Here is a 20,492-nt window from a genome sequence, read left to right on the forward strand (position 1 = left end):
GCTTTGCATCATTCAAAAGTGAAAAAAAAAAATAGAGTAATTCTGATAGGGGTGTTCGCGGTGCGGGTGGTGCGGTTTTTAACTATTTTTTTAAACCAACCCGCACATGCGGTTTTTTCAATTTCTCAAACCGCACCCGCACCGTGAAACTAAAAAAGAGCACCGCAAAAAATGGTGTGGTGCGGTGCTATTTATGCAGTTTTTGCGGTTTGGACTATCATTAAATAATTAAACTATCACAAATACAACAAAATTTGAGCAACACTTGTCAAAAATACCATAAGGCTTGAAAATAAATATGAAAAAAAAAAAATTCAAGTTTCAACAATACAATAATTAGTGGGCTTAGGTTGGGCTTTCACATATTGGACCTTAATATATATAAAAATTAGTATTTTTATAATATGCGGTGCGGTGCGGTTTGAACCGCATATTAACAATTCAAAACCGCAAACCGCACCGCACCGCACGGTTTAGGAAAAATTCAAACCGCGACCGCACCGCAAAGAATTTCAAACCGTATTTTTTTTTACGGTGTGGTGCGGTGCGAGCGGTTTGATGAACACCCCTAAATTCTGGTGCACCCCAAATGGCATCCTCTAAATAACGTTAATTTTGATTTGATTTTTTAAATGAGAGTATACAATATAGTTATTTAAGACGTTTTGTAAATTTTAAAAGGGAAGTCCAAAATCAAAATATTTTACTCTTCTTTGATTACGGCTAGCAAAGTGGACTATATAGTAGCGATTTGGCATAGAATGAGTGTCCTGAAGCATCGTTTTATTGATTGGCAAAACAACCAACTCTTGACCCGTAATCATCTTGGTAAGTTTTTGGAGCTCGCTTCTAACTCATGTCCTGTTTGTGAAGCTTTTTTTTTTTGTTTTGATTTAAGCGTTTATATATTACAACCATGCATAATTTGGAACTCGATCCCAGGACCTCCAACACACACGCACCCTCTTATGGTCACTTGAGCTAGCCTCAAGTGGTTGTCCTGTTTGTGAAGCTGATATTGAGACACATCAAACACCTCTTATTTGATTGTATCTTTGTTAGTAAAATCAGAGCTGAAGTTACTTCTTGGTTGGGCCATTTTCAATGGCCTTTGTCTCTGGTTGAGTGGTGGGCCTGGTGTGTTAATTTCCAGACTGGTTTGGTCAACTCAATTACTAATGCAACCATCTCAGGCACTATATATTTTGTTTGGTGCAATAGTAACAAATGTGTGTTTTTAAGCTTATTTGTAATTCAGCCAAGATGATTAGTTCAGCTATCAAATTAATAATCAAAGCTAAGAGACAAGATCTTTAATATTGTAACAGCCATGTTGTTGGTTTTTGTTTTGGGGGTTGCAGTTTTAAGCAGCTGCCTTTGCTTTGTAATTTGCTTTCAATAGAAAGTACTCAAAATAAAATATATGATTTTTTTTTTTTCATTATTATTCATCCAAAAATATGACAACATCATCTCAATGTTGTTAAGGCTTTAGTTAGTACACCAAAAGATTCTCTTCTCTCACCCTAAGAACACTTCTATAACTACTACAGATTTCTTCTATGTGCAACTTCTAATCATGGGGAGATCCTATCCTTCAAATTCAACTTTTTCCGGGTTTGGCCGAAGCTGAGGTTTCTTCTTTCTTTACCTTGTTTAAACGAAAAGCTATTTACATTCAAAAACCACATTATAATTCTTGTGGGAATAACTTTCACTTGACCATAGGCTTTCCCTGTGTCTTTGTAAATTGAACGTCGCCATTAAGAACTGAACCAATGAACATCTCTACTTCCTCTGTAGTAATCTCACCCTTGAATACTGCAAACTTCCCCTTCCGGGGTTTGTATGCTACCAAGAGCTTATCTGATGATTTAAATCCTGATTTGTCGAGCGCAGTTAGGAATGATGATTGTTTAGAGGCATCTAATAGGCTGTAGGAAACAGAATCCCTCGAGCCAAGGGCGGAACTGGGTCGTCTTAATAGCGTTTTCTGGGAAACCTGAGAACAAAAAGTCATGCACCACTAATTCTTAACACATTCATTTAAAGAACATTTCAGAATAATATCTCTACTTGGAAAACAGAAGTAGTAATAATCTCCCCATCAAGTTAATTAGACTAACCATTTTCAAAATTGACTCGAGTTTCTCTTTTGATCTGGACGATCTGAAGGCCCCGATTATGCAGAGTGGAGTATTCTCACCACATACAGCATTAAAGTTAGACTCTGTCAATACTGGTATTTGACTCTCCGAGGATTCGTTAGACTCTGTCTTTCTAGTCTGACTTGAAGCTGCCTTCTTGTTCTTTTTTTCAAAACCATCAAGTAGGAGACTGAGGTCTTGAACTGCAGACTTCAAATTTTTTACACTAATCCCTGATTTTAGAACATATTTTTCTCCATTTGATAACCAACCAACAACAGCTGGAATTGCATTGACTCCTAACTTTTCCACAGATGGATCATTAGCATCCTGAACCTACATAATCAATTAAAGAAAAAGAATTTAGCGAATTGTAACAGATAGAAAACTGTGCTAATTTTAAGGGGTATTTCACTACAAAGGAATCACAGATCAAACCATTTGAAATAATACCTGGACATCATAGAAGTTGAAGCGCTTGCGATACAAGCCACTAAGGACGCGCCATATAACAGGTGTGTCCTTTTTGGTGGAAAGAAGCATCACTGTGGGCAGTTTTTCGGTTGTTGGAGATGGAAGTTCAAAGCGCTTCAAATCAACCCGTTTTGAGAACCTTGGTAAATGATCATGGCAGAAGTTTTTCAAATCCTTAACTGAAAAGTCACCATCATACTCCACCAAAGAACCCTTCTCACCGGCTTTATATGAATAAATGAAAACCCTGGGAATTCTGCGAGGAAATATGCCAAGGTCCTTACATAGAGACTGTTCTGTCTCACAGTTTATGCTTCCAACCTGACAGAAAACAGAATGGAGTATTTTCAGTATTCAGTGCTTAATATACACCCAATTAGGAGACAAAAGATGGCATAAGATGTGCATACCTTCAAAGCTCCTTGCAATGAAATAGCAACCTCCTCTATGGTGGATTTAACCGTCTGGATTCCTTTTAGGGAAGAGGCGTGACAGAACAAAAGCCAAGTCATCCCTTGGTCAACTATTTCTTTTTTATAAACCTGAGAATTAATGCCCCTGATGCTCTGTGAGGGACTTCTGGATCCAGATTGAAAGCCAGCCCGACCATCAGATCCACCAAACTGACTATTTTGAAAGCCACCTCCAAATAGGTTTGAGAAAAAGCTATCCATACCAACGCCAAACGGATTTGAACCCCCAGAACCAGAAGAACTTGGGCCACCAGAACCACCGAAGGAAAAGGAGAATGACTTCAAACTTCCTCCTCCCCCACCCATATTCTGCCAATCACCTGGTCTAAAGCTGAATTGGCTATGCCCTGGTCCACCACCAGTAAAGTAAGAATATCCACTCTGATCGCCAGGATGGCCAGCTTCAAATCCAGGCCTGCCTTTCTCATCTCCATACATGTCATAATTTTTTCTTTTCTCTTCATCAGATAAAATATCATACGCTGATGAAACAAATGAAAGAAAAAAATCATCATCCATAAGAGGAAGACAAAGGGAATGAAAAAGAATGATAAAAGTTGTGAAAATAAAATTTACCATTATTTATCTCAGAAAATTTCTCTTGAGCTCCCTTACTTTTATTCTTGTCTGGATGATACTTAAGAGAGAGCCTAAAAATTGAAACCATAAGTTAGAAAAGAGTAAGCATGAGAAAGAGAAAAAGTACATTATTTAACATGGTATTGTAAGATGCGTGTCCATACTCTATGAACGTTCTGTGACTAACTTGTATGAGAGTGAGCAGACAAGGACCTCTATAGTCTTCATAAAACTAAACTCAGCCTTTCAACAATTTGTTACATTCAAAGAACTCTTATCTTACTTACATGTGAGAGAGAAGATAAATAAGACAAATTTGCAACTACCTGTTCCATTATTGAAATGGTAGCACAAGTACAGATATCAAATGATACTAATGTAGACCACTAAGAAAAAGCACCAACCAGATGCCATGCCATTGCAAAAGCTTCCAAGTATCATAACCCCACATCATTACCGCAGTTATTATTGCCATTACTCAGTCTAAAATACAACTTGAGCAACTATTTTATGTAAACATGAACTAATTTCAGATCTTTTAAAATTGTGCACTTGTGCTTAGGCCAAAAAATATATTCACACCTTCTAACCCCCATTGTTCATCATGAATATCCCAATTGGTGTGCGATCTCTCATTTTCAAGTAGGAGACCAAACAACAAATTCTAAATGTGATTCCTTGTCATGAAAATATGTAAGCGACCTAATCAAACTGTGTCTATAAAGCAAGGCAGTAATGAGCAAATATACTAGTTAAATATCAAGCAAATGTGCAATATTTCAGCCTTTAGAACAAAATGTAGGAAAAAAAGAAGAGCATACTTGTGGAAAGCTTTCTGAATTTCACGTTGATTAGCATTTCGTTCAACCCCAAGAACCTGATAAGAATTTAAAAACCATTAACAGAGTAAAAAAAGAAAAAAAAATGTCAATTTTCTACTTAACGAATCAGGAAATAAAAAACTGATGGCGATTCAAACCCATTAACAAGCATTATAACTAAGTAATGATTCAAGGCGAGCTAATTGTTCTTAAAAAGGTGGAGGACCTTTACTTCAAATTCCAAATTCAAGTACAAGTTCTGTACTTTATTCTCAATTTGATTATATTTTTTTGGATAAGTCATAATTATTGAAAGGAAAGATTGGTTTTTTTACTTAAAAAAACAAATAAAATCAACAAAATTCATAAAACAGAATTCAAAACAGTTCCAATTAAACTTCTCTCTAAACAATGGAACTTTCAGAGCATAATGGCATTCAATTGCATCAACAACCCATTCAAATTCATCGAGACAAACCTAAATGCAAAAAAGAGAGAGAAACTTACCTTGTACGGGTCGAGATTTTTGGCTCCAAAAGCTATAAGAAAAGCCGAGGACAATAACAAAACCAACAATGCTAAGCTTAATCGCCTATCCATGTCAGGAACTGAAAACTTCTTCTTCTTCTTCTACCAGTAATGGAGGTTTTTAGATATTTTGAGTAAATTTTTCTGAATACGAAACAAAGCGAAATTTTCTTCGATTTTTTTTTTCTTTTTTTGAAAAATTATAATTAAAAAAGTAAATATATTTATAGGTTCGCGAAGGAGGAGACGTACAAGTTCCAGACGCTTCGGGTTTTTTTAGAGGTTGGTACACGTGGCATTCACACTGGGTTCCACGAATATTAACCAATCAGGTTTCAGAATTCAGTTTGCTTGCGTAATCCCTATGGTTTTCAATCCGTTACGCGCTTCTTTCATTCGTGAAATACACTCTCTCAGTCTAGGACTCGGATTCTATAGTCCGAAATCCAAGTGACCGTAGTCCATGTGCCCGCATCATGCCAAATTGGCTTTTTTTTTTAATAATAATAATAATAATAATTAGAAATTACAGAGGAAAAATTTATTTTTTTATGACATAAATTAATTATATTAAAAGGTTATAGAATTTTTTATATTGGAGAATTTTTTATAAATATGGGAATTGAGAGTGTCATTTATTTTTTTTGGCCAAAAAAAAATAATTAAAACAAATATCGAAAAAAAAATTAATGGCAAAAATATGAGAAACTAAAAACTATATAAATAGGCTTACCTTAAAAAAACCTATAAAATTTTCAAAGAATTAAACCAAAAAACCTCTCAATTAACTCTCCCAAAAATCTCTCCGATTTTCTCTCTCAGAATCGCGATCCTCTCCAACGATTTCACACTGCAATTCGATCTTAAACACTAGCATTTCACACTGCAATTCGATCTTAAACACTAGCATTTCACACTGCAATTCGATCTCAAACACCAGCAAATTCATCCACTCCTCAACAGATAGCAACGATTGACGGCAGAGCAGAAGCAACAATCATCATTGTCGATTGTCTTCTTCAACTTCGGTGAGTTCATCAATTCCTTCTGATCGTCTTCCTCGGCAACATGAACTTGAAAATCAATGCATATATAATCGCATACCATAAAACAAAAAATCAAATCCAATTACACACAGCAACAAAACTTCGACAACGATTTTCAGAATAATCAAAACAGATACACTCAAAAATCAAAATTATATATGATGATAATTATTTATGAACATAATATATATGAATATATATATCATCTGAAAAATAAATAAAAATCAGAAATTTAAAATACAATATAAAACGAACATTTCAATATAAAATAACAAAAATAAATAAGTTAAATCAAGAGAAAAAAAAAAAGTAAGAACAACCTTATATAAACACTAAAACAAATATGACTCCATATAAAACAGTATTGGAAAACAATTTATAAATAATATTAATGAAATGAGATATAAAAAATAATAAATAACTAGAAATGCAAGAACTCAATGCCGTCTTCTTAGTTTGGACAATGTTCACATTAAGTCTGATTGTCTTAATGTGGTGATTATGATTAACAATCATGTTTCGTTAGACATTTTATTAGGGTTAGTGCTTCGTGATACTGATTGTGATCTTTCTCCTTTTGTTGTTGCTAATCTATCGTATTGTTCTAAAACTGTTTATGTTGTTGCCTAAACTTTTTATAAGTTTGCTTTGTCTGTTGCTACTAGCAAAGTGTAGTAGCCTGATTATTATAGAATGTTATTGTAGATAAAGCCTCTTGATTAATAAAAGGTTCTTGCCCTTTTTTCTTCATTTTTAGTGCCCCTTATAATACCTAATCATAATCGTGAATATGTTGAGGAAATAATGACATCAATCCAATATTATAACATAGAGATAAAGGTAAATAATAGAGATTTTTTCTATTATAGACTAAAAATAGATGAAATTTACATTTATGACCCCAAAAAAGGAAATAAACAAAAATGGAAATTAAAAAGTTGTTAATTACAAAAATGCCGGCTGAGAAAACGGAAAGGGAAACTCCATCTTCTTCGTGACCAGCCGATCCTTCTTCGTGACCCAGCCGTCCAACCCCAACAACCCAATCTCAACCATTTTTCTTCCAAAAACCAGCAAAATCAAATTCAATTCAAAATGTAGAACTCCTAGGAAACCAGCTGAATCCCGAAAATCCAAAATCAAAAACGAAAAGGAAAAAAAAAAACCAGGAAACCTCCATTGATGTACAAAAAAAACTCAAAAACAACAATCATTGAACAAAGAAATCGCGATCAGAGGAGAAGAACCGAGTAGAAGGAGAGCTGGAAATCAAAGAAACTCACCCATGATTGAATCAGAAGGAGAATTGAAGGTAAACAAATTTTTTAATGAACGTGAAAAAAAATTTTAGTGTAGATGAATAGAAATTTGATATTAATTGATGAAAACCGGATTAAATTGAAATAATAATGAAATATTGATGAATCTGAGAAAAAAACAACAACGGTTTGCATGAAAATAAACATTAAGGCATATAAATAGTTCTTACGTTGTTTTATTCTGAAACTGTTGTTTACAAGTTGTTTTACAGTGGAATAATAGTTGTTTGGGATCTACAAACTGGAAAATATGAATCTACTGTTATTAATTAGTGATCAGTTTTGAAATAGTTGTTTGATAGTTGATTTAACCTATATAAATAGTCGGTCAGATGAAAGTGTTAGATGCATAAGTTATTGTTGGAAAGAGTTGTTTATTGGTTGTTTTGACAGATTAAAATAGTTGTTTGCAACTACAAAAACTGAACCAAGTAAATAATTTACATTATTTCAGGAAACGGAACCATTACAAATATTGGTGCGAGCAATGGGCATTGGGATGACAACGTAAACTATGTTGATTATGAATCAAGTGGAGAATTAATTTCGACCAAGTGCACTTTTGAGGAACTAATGAGAATAATGATGGAAGAACTCCAATGCAACCATGAATCAACACAACTACAACCGAAATATCAAGCGAAGGAAGGAGGCCAACCACTACAAATCAAGGATGACAAAAGTCCGTTGTTCTACATAAAGCTATTAACGAAGGAGGTTGATTTCACAAGGTACCCATTGTGTGTGAACAAAACCAAGAACACGGCACCACCTAACCAAACAATGGTGTGGAACAATATGATCATGGAATCGTATGAGAACAACGCAAAGCACGGGGAAGACTTGCGGCAACACGGAAACAACACGGCAACAACTTCCAAGCAACAACTATCTCAAGGCAGACGATGGGATGCGGTGAAGTTGATGCATTTTTCCTAGAAACATAACGATGTCATCGAATCAACCATACAACAACCGTACAACAACGAGAGAAAAAACTACGGCGAGTAGATGAAGATTTCGACTTCACCGACTATGCAAAGCTTGTGGCTGCGTAAATGGTACGGCAACTAGAAAACAACCAGAAGAAGAAGAGGAAGTGGACAAACACGTAAATGATGATCATCAATGACAAACGACATGAAACAATAGAGAAGGGGCAAATTTACAAGGACAAAGAAACATTGATAAGTACACTATGCTACTTTGCAATCAAGAAGACATTTCAATACAAAGTAGTGAAATCTTGCACAAAAGAATACAACATAGTGTGTTTGGACACAAACCGCAAATGGAGTTTAAAGGCTACAAAAATGGAAACACGAAACATTCATAATAAGGAGCTACGAAGAAGAACACACATGTGCGATTACAATAAGATTTGGAGATCAACGACAAGCTACATCAAAGTTGATAGCGAGACTTTGTAAAACCAAAATTCTTGAACACGAAAACAAAGTGCGGCCTATGAGACATAAAGACAGAAATGAAAGACAAATACGGAATAAAGATGAATTACATGAAAGCATGGCGTAGTAAAGAGCGAGCACAAACCCAGCTACATGGAAATGCTAAAGAGTCGTACAATCTCTTGCCAAGAGACCTGTACATGCTACAGAAAACAAATCCAGGTAAAAAAAAATTTAAAAATTTTACTTTGAAAATATTTGTGAAAAAACAGTTGTTTTTGAGTTGTTATTTCGTTGAGTACATGTTGTTTGAAAAAATCCTGTTTGATTAAAATTCAGGAACATTAATAGACATAGAGAAAGATGATGATGACAGTTTCAAATATGCATTTGTTGCATTGAATGCTGCTATAAAAGGTTGGCCAAACTGCAAACCAATCATCGTGGTAGACGGTACATTCCTAAAGGCCGCGTATGGAGGCACGTTGCTCACTGCCAACACACAAGATGCAGAATCTAAAATTTTTCCACTAGCATACTGCATAGTTGATTCTGAGAACGATAAATCGTGGGAGTGGTTCTTAAAAAAAATAAGAGAAGCATTCGGGGTTCGAGAATGTCAATGTCTAATATCAGACAGACATGAAAGCATCATCAAAGCAACTAGGAAAGTGTTCCCTGAAATAACACATGGCTACTGCATCTTCCACCTCTTGTCGAACCTCAAAACAAAATTCAAGAAAAATGCAAAGCATTTCAGAGTGCCATTCTATGCAGCTGCAAAAGCTTACACAGAAATGGAGTTTGAATTCCATATGAGGGAGCTAGACAACTTGGATAAGCGCATAAGACCGTACCTGGAGAAAATTGGCCATGAAAAATGGTCAAGGTATCATTCAGAAAACAACAGGTGAAAACTAATAAGAAGGATAAAATTAATGATATGTTCACCTATTTATAGCGTTGTATTTGCGTTGTTTTTGCGTTGCGTTTGAGTTTTTTTTCCAAAAGTAGAACTATGACAGAAACTGTCCAAATTGTAGGTACTCTACCATGACATCAAACATAGCTGAGGCACTGAACTCAGCAAATTTAGCAGCAAGGGAAACACCAGTGACAACATTAATGGAGTGCTTGAGGGCACAAATGCAAGAGTGGACATACAATAATAGAAAGGAGGCACAAAAATGCACAACAAGGCTGACACCATCATCTGAGAAAAAACTCATAGGGAACTATGTACAGTCATTGCGACTAACAGTAAGTTCAATTATCGTTCGCATAAAGTAAAATAATTGAATAGTTTTTTGGTTGTTTTAAAGTTGGTTTAAAACATGCAGGTGAAACCAGCAAACCAGAACCTGTTTGAGGTGATAGATGAAGACAGAACAAGAATAGTAAACTTGAAGGAGAAGACGTGCACATGCAATAGATTTCAAAAAGATGAAATGCCATGTAACCATGCAGTCGCCGTCATGAAGGACTTGAACATAAACACATACAACTACTGTGCACAATACTACACATCAAAAGCATGGCTGCAAACATATGAAGAAACAGTATACCCAGTTGGAAACGTAAGAGAATGGGAACTTCCAGATTTTTTTGAAGAAATCATAGTGTTGCCTCCAAAGGAGAGAATCAAGTCTGGAAGGCCGAGGAAAAGAAGAATGGCAGCATCTTGGGAAACAAAGAAACAAAACAAGTGTGGCAAGTGTGGACAAAAGGGACATAACAAAAAGACCTGCAGAAGAATTACAGCATAGAAGTGGAAACAACTACACATCAACCAAAAAACAACTATATTAAAACATTTAGAAAACACATACTGCATATTACGATTGGTTGTTACATACATTTTTTTATTGTGATTTTTTATGTGGAGAGATATTGATAATAGGGAATTGGTATTATTATCATTAATATACAAAAAAACATCAAATATTATAGTTAAATAATTAAATGAGTGGAAGAAGGTTGAAATTAATAAGAAGGAAAAATAAACTACATAAAGTGATTACAAATGCAATTTAGTTGTTTGTCAGATGGTTGTAATAAGGTTGTTAATAGTATGCTGTCATGACTAAGAGTAAATATAAAGATTAAAAATCCAAAAATATGAACAAATTAAAAACCAATTCCAATTAAGAAAAAAACATGATAGAAACAACAACTTGTCTATGATTATGAACATAATGTGGTAATAGAAAAAACAAAAGCTACATAAAAAAAAGTAGTATTTCCAACAACAACCAATAGATAACTAAGACAAATTCTTCTTTGGACCCTTTGGAGGAGCCTCATCTTCACTATCAATAAATTCCACTTCTTTCATGCGAGCATACTTATAGAACAACACGCAAGCCTATCACGGTGTTTCTCAACATCAAATATGGGAGGAATCGGTTTCATATCAATAAAGTATTCGGCGAACGATGCAACGAAACAACCACGATCCGCAAAACAACCAAAAAACAACAGCAGAAAAATTTAAAAAAGGAAAATAACATTACAAATTTTAAAAACATTTGAAAATAAAAAATAAAAACAACTTACTTCGAGGTTTGTTGAGGCAAACCATCAACCTTAACAACTTCGAAAGGGTCTAAACAAACCGGTTTGTTTTCCTTTTTGAACTCATCAAACAAAGCAAAAAAGTGGGGCAACAACACCGCAAATGGCTGACAAGCTTTGATAGCAGCACTATCTTTCATAGCAGTCGACAAGGAGTTGTACATGTACACACGCCTTTCCTCAATATTCAATCGACCAAGAATCCAATGTGATTCAGTCTCCATGTGGATGATAAAGAAAACATGATCGCACAAATGCCAAGGGGAACCACATAACATTTTTCTACCTCTTATATAATCAGCAATGGCATGTCAAGTGCTTATCAAAGAAAGATTTTTTTTCTCGTGCAATAAATTTTTCATACAAAGCATGAATGGTTTTGAAGAATAAGCAATCGGTGGTTGTGAACTTAACCTTTGGCTCCTTTGCATACTTTCCTTTTTTACGTAGATAGTAAAAAATGATGTCCAGATGCTGAACAATAAAAAATGAGAAATGTTCGAAAATCAGAAAATGAATTATATTTCAACAACTAAAAAACAACCAACAAACAACATGAAGAAAACTATAGACTGAAATTTTTGAAAAAAATCAAAAGAAAAAATAAATTAACTTACAGAATTAGTCAAACATTGGCCAGGATATGCAAGCTTGTGGAACCACATCTTGGTTGCAACATCTTCCACGCCAAAACGAAAAGGGGGAACAATCTTATCCTTACCCTTCAAGTAAACCTTCTCCTTATCATGCCTAACATTTAAAAAAAAAAATGAAACATAAATAGTAAAGTAAAAAACAAAAAAATACAAAAACACAACAAAAATGCTGAAAATAAACACTTACGGATCTTTCTTCGATCGGCGTCCTTCACCAAGCCACAAGTCAAAATCAATCTCGTCTTTATGTTCTACATCTTCACCAATCTTATCATCGAGAGGACACAACCCAGCCACATACTTAACAACTCCATAACCAGAACCATCTTTAGAACTAGAAATGGAAGAGTCATACTCCATAAACGGAGACGTCAGCGCTATGGGTTTCTTAGATTTCCTCTTGTCAACAAGAGGAGTTTCTTCAACGGGAATTGGGTCATCTTCAAGTTCAATGTTAGAATCAACATTGAGACCTGTTGCACCCATCTAATATATTTTTTCCACAAAAATGAAAGAAAATAGACAGTGTTAAACACAAAAAGTATGAAGAAACTAAAAAACAACCAAAAAAAAAAAAATATACCTCAAAACAAACAAGACGACGATCCGTAACCTCAACATTTTCGTAAACCGAAATCGTTTACAAGGATCACCACCAATTCCATCTGAAGACATCTGTTTATATATGGTATTAAAAAGGAATTAGATCATTGTTAAAAAATAACAACCTTTACACAACCAAAAAACAACACAAAAGCAACATTACCATAAGCTCAACTCGCTTTTACCCCGATCGAACGATAGCCTCAACATCTATTTGAGTAGGGCCGTCATTGAAATCAACGAAATTCTTGATACAGAAAATAAAGGAAAAAGAAAATGGAAAAAAGTGAAGTATTTTTTGTGAAAGACTTCAACAACTAAAAAAAACTACATAACAAAATAAAAACAACAAGTAAAATAAGAAGACCAACAATAAATTGCGAACAACATAATCTACAAACACAGCCATATAAATAACATAATAAATACAAATAAATAGTCTGAAAATAGTTGCAAATTTCTGAAAAATAAAACATAACAAGAGACATAACAATAACATAGAATTACAAGAGCACTACCTAAAACGGACTTACAACAAAATAAACCACACAAAGTAACTAAAACCTAGTTACATTGTCTACTTATCTACCTTATCCTCACTATCAGTGGCATCATCATCACTGCCATTATCATTTTTTTTCTTTTGAGTCAGAATCTTCATCGGCTTGACCATCCTTCTCTTCACCTTCACTACCCTCCCCTTCCTCATCACCCATAACATTCTCTTCTTCATTTTCATCAGTTTCTTCAGATTCATTTAAATCAAAATCTGCTTCATCACCACCTCCATCATCATCATTGGAAGAGTCACTGCCTTTTTCCTATATTGAAATTACAAATTAAATTAGTATAAAACAACTTAAAAAAAACCGAAAAACAACTATTGAAAAACTAAAATACCTTGGCATAGGAATCGACAAAAACAGTAGAAAACTGTGTCTGCATTGAAGCCATCTGAGCACCAAAAGAAACAAACTGTGCAGACACAAACTCTTTCAACTCAACCAAATCAGATGAAATCTTCTGTTGGGAAGTATGCAACGAATCGATCTTGACCTCCAACCCATGAAATTTCTCAGAAAAGGCATCAAGCTTGACAGAAATGTCACTCGAGCAACAAGTTGGCTCTTTGGGAACAGAAGACTCTTGTAAGAGTTGTAGTCGGTGTCGAACTTGAAACCGCTCGGTTTCAAAGCTTTGAACTCACCGGTAGTGGGCCTCATATTTGAAAGTTGCGGTCGATCAAAAAACACCAAAATTAAAATTTCAATTATGAAGATTAATAATAATGAAAAACAACACAAAAACAACTACTGAAAAACCAAATTACAACAAACAGATATACCTTATCTTTGGAAACATCAAAGATAGTAGTCTTCAAAACTTTGAAAGTAGGTTGACTATTGCATGTCCACTGAGTGATCCTTGGAATACGAGAGCTTTCCTTTTGGCAGTACTTACCTTTCATGTACTTACAACACTCGTAGAACCAAACTTGAAGAACATGAGGACAACCAATCAAAGTGTAAAAAACACTCGGCCTCTTTCCCGAACTCCTTGCCTTCCTAACCCCCTCAACCCAACTATCAAGCTTACCCTTCAATGAGGAAATAGTCAATTCAAAAGAACTCCGGCCCCAAGCAAATTCATTGTACCTCCCACTATCTACAACATCTAAAATAGACTTGGGTACATTTTTATGCTTAGTGCCACTAAGCAAGAACCACTCCACGAAATACAAAACTGCCAACTTCACAGCATCCTCATCAGAATCACCCCACCTCTTGGTGGTAAAACATTCCCTAACAGATTCCTTAGTGATAGAGGACGAAGTTGGCCAATATCTTTCACAAAGACTATTAACCTCTTGCTTAAAATCTAAGACACTACAAATACCTTCACAAGCCTAACCCAGTAATCAATGCAAATTCCTCAATGCTAAACCTAAGCCTAACACCGCGTATCATTACCCACAACTCAGCATCATTAGGTTGCTGAACCTCCCGGAGCAACAACCCATGAAACACTTGGGGTTGAACTTTAAAATCGGGAAGGTTAAGGAAATGACCAAAACAGGTTTTTGAAAACATTTCAAGCTGTACATCTGAAAGACAAGACTTAATGTTCTCTATCACCTGGAAAGTAGCAGTGGAAAAGGCTTTAGCAATGAATAGATTCTTCTGGTCATAAATATAATCCCATTCCTGTATCAATATAAACAAAATAAATCAGGACAAAAACAAAAAAAACTAAAAAAAAAATAGAAAACAAATAATAAAAATAATATTTTTTTTTTTAAAAAAAGACACCTTAGGGGGATTTTTCTTTGGTAGGTCAAATCCTTCAACCTTCACTGAGGTCCTAGCATGGACCTGCAACAAAAAAGAAAAACAAAAGCAACAAATCTTAGATACAATAACAATGAATATATAAAAATGTAGTAACCAAATTACAGCCAATAAAAAACCTAAAAACAACGTTTATGAAACCCTTACAGTATGATAAATGTAAGAGATAAACAACTTTCAAAAAAATACAGTAACAACACTGTCACAACTTAAAAAAAAAACAACTAAAATATTAACAACACTGTACAAACTCGTTGTTATGAAATTTCGAAAATGGTAGTCGATAATAGTAGTGTGACAAACAACCGAGAAAAAACTGACAATAAACATATACAAAACTAAAGAATAAACAACACTGAAAGATCTTGTTGCAATTGAAATTAGTAAAATGCTTCTCAATACCAATAGTGTGTAAAACAACCGAAAACAAATTCACAATAAACATATAACCAACCAATGGGGAAAAGCAATTCAAAACTGTGACAAAATACGAATTGAACTGGGTTTTTTTTCAACAACCAAACAACAACTGAATAAAAACAACAAAACAACATCAACCACAATACATGACAGAAATACATAAAGAACACCAAAAAAACATAAAAACATCCTAATAAACACCTAAACCAGTGACCTAAAAAGCTCATGTAAAAATTAACACAATAAAATGAAACCAAGCAAATTTAAATTACCTTTGATTCAACTTTGGGCTTTTGGTCCTCACCATGCACTTCATCCTCAAAATCAGAATCTGAGGAAACCTAGAACAAAAAATGGGGAAAACTTTAAATCATCAAATGTAACACCAGAAATAAAACAACCAGAAAAAAACTAAAGAAAAATTTAAAAACAACAAAGAGAAACTTACATCGCGTGCAGACTTGGAAATTTTTGCTCTCTTAGTCTTAGGAGCATCTACTTTAACAGGAGGGGCTCTTTTCTTAGTGCCCGATGTCTCTGGAACATCAGCCACTAAATTTTTAGCAATTTTTTTTAACCCCATCTTAGGTTCGACTTTGGAAGTAACAGTTGGAGCCTTCTTCGATTTTTTAGAAACTTTCTTCGCCGGAGATGGTGATTTCGAACCACTTCTAGTGGTTGCCATTTATATAGAGAAAATATAGAGGAGGATGACAATGTAGGTTGAGGAAAACGTGGGTGAGGGCTTGGAGAAGGTGATCGTGGGAAGAAGAAATTGGTTAGGGCTTGATAATGGTGATCGTGGGAAGCTCGGTTTGAAGAGTGGAAGAATCAGGTAAATGAAAAATTCAAAAAAAAAAAGAAAAGAAAGGATTTATGAGGTGGCGTGCGTGTACGTGTGTAAGGAAGAAGGGAAAAGGTAAAATTGTAATTATTAAACTTTTTGAAAAGTAAAATTGAAAAATGTAAAAGTTAAAAAAGTTTAAAAAACCGTGTAAGGATAAAAATGTAAAAAAGGTGTCAATTTTGACATGAGGTGTAAAAATCTCTAAATAATAACTAACTTATGTTGCATTTAATATGATACCTAACATAGCTATATAAATATAATGAGGAAATAAGAACACCCTCTCCAATACAATGTCATAGAATTTAAGGTAAATAACAAATCTATCACATGAACTTTGAAATGAGAAGAAAAAACAATTTAACACGCCTAATAAATTAATAATTTAATACTAATACATTATTTTTTTTGTGTCAATGCTAATTCTGACGACTTTTTTGACACTAGCAGCTACTCCGACGATTTTTCCGGCACTGACAACAAACTTCGAAAAAATTATCGGAATTGGCATAGTCGTTGGAAAAATTACCAAGAAACTGGTTTCTTGATGAAGAAACCAGCTACTTGATGAATAAATTAATTTCTTGATGAAGAAACCAGTTTCTTGGTGATTTTTCTGGTGATTTTTTTGACGACAATGTCAATTTTGATGATTTTTTTGACATTGGCAGCAACTCCGACGACTTTTTCGATACCGACAGCTACTCCAGTGAGTGACTTTTTTGGTACCAATAAAAAACTCTAAAAAATTTATCGGAATTGATATTGTCACCGAAGTTTATCATTTATTGATATGAGCAAGATGATCAATGTATATATACAAGCATAAGTTAATTATAAGCTAACCAAAACAAGAGGACAAAAAGCTAACAAATAACAAATATAAATAATAGAAAATAACCGACTCATAATGAGTCTCTAACAATTAGATGTTGCACTTCAATGGTCCTAAGCCTAACCACACTGGAACACTACCCCTCAGCTCATCCAATTTAGTCAACACTCAACACTACTCACTCATTAGTCAACACTTTTCTTAGCTCCCAGAAATGGCTGCTAAGCTCAAACCCAATCCCTCCGATCATCTTCTCATACTTATTGTCGTCTTCCTCATCGCGATCGATTCATTTGTACCGTCCACGGCGGAATTTTCCTCATCCAAATGGTCTCCACGTTTCCTTGGAAAATTTTCCCACCTGAACAAGCCGCATCCCCAACTCCAGCTCCAACAACAATCTCAATTCCAATACGACACCCGATACTTCGATCAGCGACTCGACCACTTCAGTTTCTCTAAGCTCCCGAGGTTTCGTCAAAGGTACCTCATCAGTACCGAGCACTGGGTGGGTCCAGAGCGATTGGGTCCCATCTTCGTCTACTGCGGCAACGAGGGCGACATCGCCTGGTTCGCTGCCAATACCGGCTTCGTCTGGGAGATCGCTCCTCAGTTTGGCGCCATGGTTCTCTTCCCCGAGGTAGGTTTTTAGAGATTGATTCCTTACATAAATGGAGAGAATTTTCAAATTGATATGGTGATGATTAATTTATGAGCAGCATAGATACTATGGAGAATCGATGCCGTTCGGGAGTGGAGAGGAGGCGTATAAGAACGCAAGTACATTGTCGTATCTGACAGCGGAGCAAGCATTGGCTGATTTCGCCGTCTTGATCACTGAGTTAAAGCGGAACTTTTCGGCGGAGGGCTGTCCTGTTGTGTTATTTGGTGGATCATACGGAGGAAGTAAGTGTTGTTCAATTAGTGATTATATATACGAATCTAAAAATTCTTTTCCTTTTTTGTATGACAAAGGTGTTGTGAATTGAAAAAACAGTGTTGGCATCATGGATGAGGCTCAAGTATCCTCACATAGCTATTGGAGCACTTGCTTCTTCGGCTCCAATTCTTCAGTTTGAGGATATTGTTCCGGTGGAAACATTCTATGACTTAACCTCCAATGGTTTCAAGGTTCTCAAGCTCTCTTTACTATTTTATATTGTTGGTTCATTCTGTAATATAATTTATACTAATATGTTTATATGTTTGTGTCCATAGCGTGAAAGCATCAGCTGCTTTAACACCATCAAACAATCTTGGGATGTAATAATATCCGAGGGTCAGAAAAATGATGGTCTTCTTCAACTGACCAAAACTTTCGGCTTTTGTAGGTAAATATTTTAATTTTAAGGAAATTTGTGTGGTTAGTTAATGTGGATGATTTAGCTATGACATGAATTTGAAGATTTTTCTCTTTTTACTTTTCTGAAATGGGACTTAATTATTGGGTTTGGATTAATCAAAGTTGTTTCACAGGACATTAAATAATACAGATGATCTGATCAACTGGTTAGATTCTGCTTATAGTTATTTGGCAATGGTGAACTACCCATATCCTTCGGAATTCTTAATGCCTTTGCCTGGACACCCAATTAGAGAGGTTTGCAGAAAGATTGATTCCATGGCTGGGGATAATATTCTAGAAAAAATATTTGAAGGCATAAGTGTATACTACAACTATACTGGGAAAGTTGACTGCTTTGAATTGGATGATGATCCTCATGGCATGGATGGATGGAACTGGCAGGTATAAAAAATGTTATACAGAATTGATCGTCTTTGTCTTTAAAGTGAAAATGAAAATTCATATTTATTTCACTAGTTATAGCTTTCAGATTGTTTTCTAATTGTAGGCTTGTACTGAGATGGTTATGCCGATGTCTAGTAGCCAGGATTCAAGCATGTTTCCAACATTTGATTTTGATTTGTCTTCTTATAAAGAGGAGTGCTTGAGGGAGTTCAATGTGGAACCAAGGCCTAGATGGATAACAACAGAGTTCGGTGGACATGTAAGGAAACGACTATTTATTTATGTCTTCATATTTGTTTTCATCTTCCTTGTTTAGTTTTCATAAGTTTATGAAATAGTGTTATCACTTTTAGCTTCCTTTTTGTTCCTTTGGGTACCAAAAGTAAAAGGAAAGACAACCTTTTTATTATTTTCTAATGAAATAGCTCTAGCGGAGTGTTGGGAAATTAGATGAATGAAAAACAAAAAAGACTTGATGCGGACATAAAGCAGTTATTCTCTTCTCTCTATTTCATTTTAATTTCTTTTTTAAGTTAAAGACCCAAATGGTTTTGGTAATATAAACCCAAAATTTAAAGATAGTTCTAAATTCTAGAACTTAATGGGAACACTTGTCTTCTGTCTTCAGAGTGTGCTTTCTTGTTTGCACCTTAATCTCTTAGTCCAGATAATGTATCTAGATTTTGAGTGTGTTGATTCCATATTTGTACCTCATCAAATAGTATGGTTATTCATCGATCTTTTTTCTTGTCATATTGTAGGATATCAAAGCTACTTTACAAAAATTTGGAAGTAACATTATTTTCTCCAATGGTCTTTTGGATCCGTGGAGCGGTGGCAGGTGACAATTTTATTTACTTTTTATCACGATGACTAGAAAGTTATTCAAGAATTGTAGTTAGTATAAGTATTGACTAATGACTTATTATATTCCAGTGTTCTGCAAAACATATCTGAAAGTATTGTTGCTCTTGTTACTAAAGAAGGTATGCTCCTTTCTATGTGACCATCCAATTTATCTTAGCAGTTTAATTAAGCTCTTTGAATATCTACCTACCTCTCGTATATCTTCTTTGACTGAATATAAGGTTTGTTCTCTGTATCTAACTTCTCTGATTTGAAGGTGTAGAGGTCATCTCCCAAAATAAATAAGCATAACTGATTGCTCTAGTTGATGTGATGTGTATCTTATTTGGAGTCATTAGGCAGTAAATCATAGATTCATGTTATGTGCCAACCAAGCTGTTTTCTTTTTTCATCATCAGGAGCTCATCACATCGATTTACGCGCTTCAACCGATGAAGATCCAGAATGGTTAGTAGAGCAGAGAACAACTGAAATCAAGCTGATAAAAAGCTGGATAAATGACTACTATCGACAAAAAAGAGCTGTTTTTGAGATTTAAGTTAATACTTATAGTACAAACTTTTGCTCAATACCACTATGTATATTTTGCCCTTTTCCTCGGTTTTATTGTATTTGCTCAACATCACAAAGTTGGGGCCTGTATACCCTGTGATATTACTGGATAGTTATTAAATGCCGACACTTTTATCAATAATTTAGACTATTAGTAAGTGTTTTTATTTTGCCACTGTTTGTAGTGTCTAGAATCAATATCTTTTTTTTCTTTTCTTGTCTCTATCTAGAGTTTCAATTCTGT

General features: G+C 34.8%; 4 protein-coding genes across 4 annotated transcripts; 2 read left to right on the forward strand and 2 right to left on the reverse strand.

The window, feature by feature from the left end:
* Positions 1-1,406: 1,406 nt before the first annotated feature.
* On the reverse strand, positions 1,407-5,253 carry LOC115697037 (dnaJ protein ERDJ3A). Its single transcript, XM_030623934.2, has 7 exons — positions 5,002-5,253; positions 4,495-4,550; positions 3,671-3,744; positions 3,032-3,576; positions 2,601-2,942; positions 2,127-2,483; positions 1,407-2,002 (listed from the first exon to the last, which is right to left on the reverse strand). Exons 1-7 carry the CDS (start codon positions 5,092-5,094, stop codon positions 1,715-1,717), a joined length of 1,755 nt encoding a protein of 584 aa, XP_030479794.1. The 5' UTR covers positions 5,095-5,253; the 3' UTR covers positions 1,407-1,714.
* A 3,620-nt stretch (positions 5,254-8,873) lies between these two features.
* On the forward strand, positions 8,874-10,562 carry LOC115696257 (uncharacterized). The gene is made up of 4 exons (XM_061118471.1): positions 8,874-9,018; positions 9,136-9,706; positions 9,840-10,056; positions 10,137-10,562. Exons 1-4 carry the CDS (start codon positions 8,874-8,876, stop codon positions 10,560-10,562), a joined length of 1,359 nt encoding a protein of 452 aa, XP_060974454.1.
* A 786-nt stretch (positions 10,563-11,348) lies between these two features.
* Positions 11,349-12,616, reverse strand: LOC133039580 (uncharacterized). Its single transcript, XM_061118472.1, has 4 exons — positions 12,214-12,616; positions 11,988-12,120; positions 11,719-11,844; positions 11,349-11,588 (listed from the first exon to the last, which is right to left on the reverse strand). The coding sequence occupies exons 1-4, from the start codon at positions 12,510-12,512 to the stop codon at positions 11,349-11,351; spliced, it is 798 nt and encodes a 265-aa protein (XP_060974455.1). The 5' UTR covers positions 12,513-12,616.
* Positions 12,617-17,092: 4,476 nt separating this feature from the next.
* On the forward strand, positions 17,093-20,423 carry LOC115697039 (uncharacterized). Its single transcript, XM_030623938.2, has 9 exons — positions 17,093-17,719; positions 17,799-17,985; positions 18,077-18,210; positions 18,298-18,410; positions 18,556-18,826; positions 18,933-19,088; positions 19,591-19,670; positions 19,766-19,815; positions 20,095-20,423. Exons 1-9 carry the CDS (start codon positions 17,294-17,296, stop codon positions 20,232-20,234), a joined length of 1,557 nt encoding a protein of 518 aa, XP_030479798.1. The 5' UTR covers positions 17,093-17,293; the 3' UTR covers positions 20,235-20,423.
* Positions 20,424-20,492: the final 69 nt, after the last annotated feature.

The sequence above is a fragment of the Cannabis sativa genome, chromosome 7, assembly GCF_029168945.1.
Source record: "Cannabis sativa cultivar Pink pepper isolate KNU-18-1 chromosome 7, ASM2916894v1, whole genome shotgun sequence".
In the NCBI taxonomy this organism is placed as follows: domain Eukaryota; kingdom Viridiplantae; phylum Streptophyta; class Magnoliopsida; order Rosales; family Cannabaceae; genus Cannabis; species Cannabis sativa.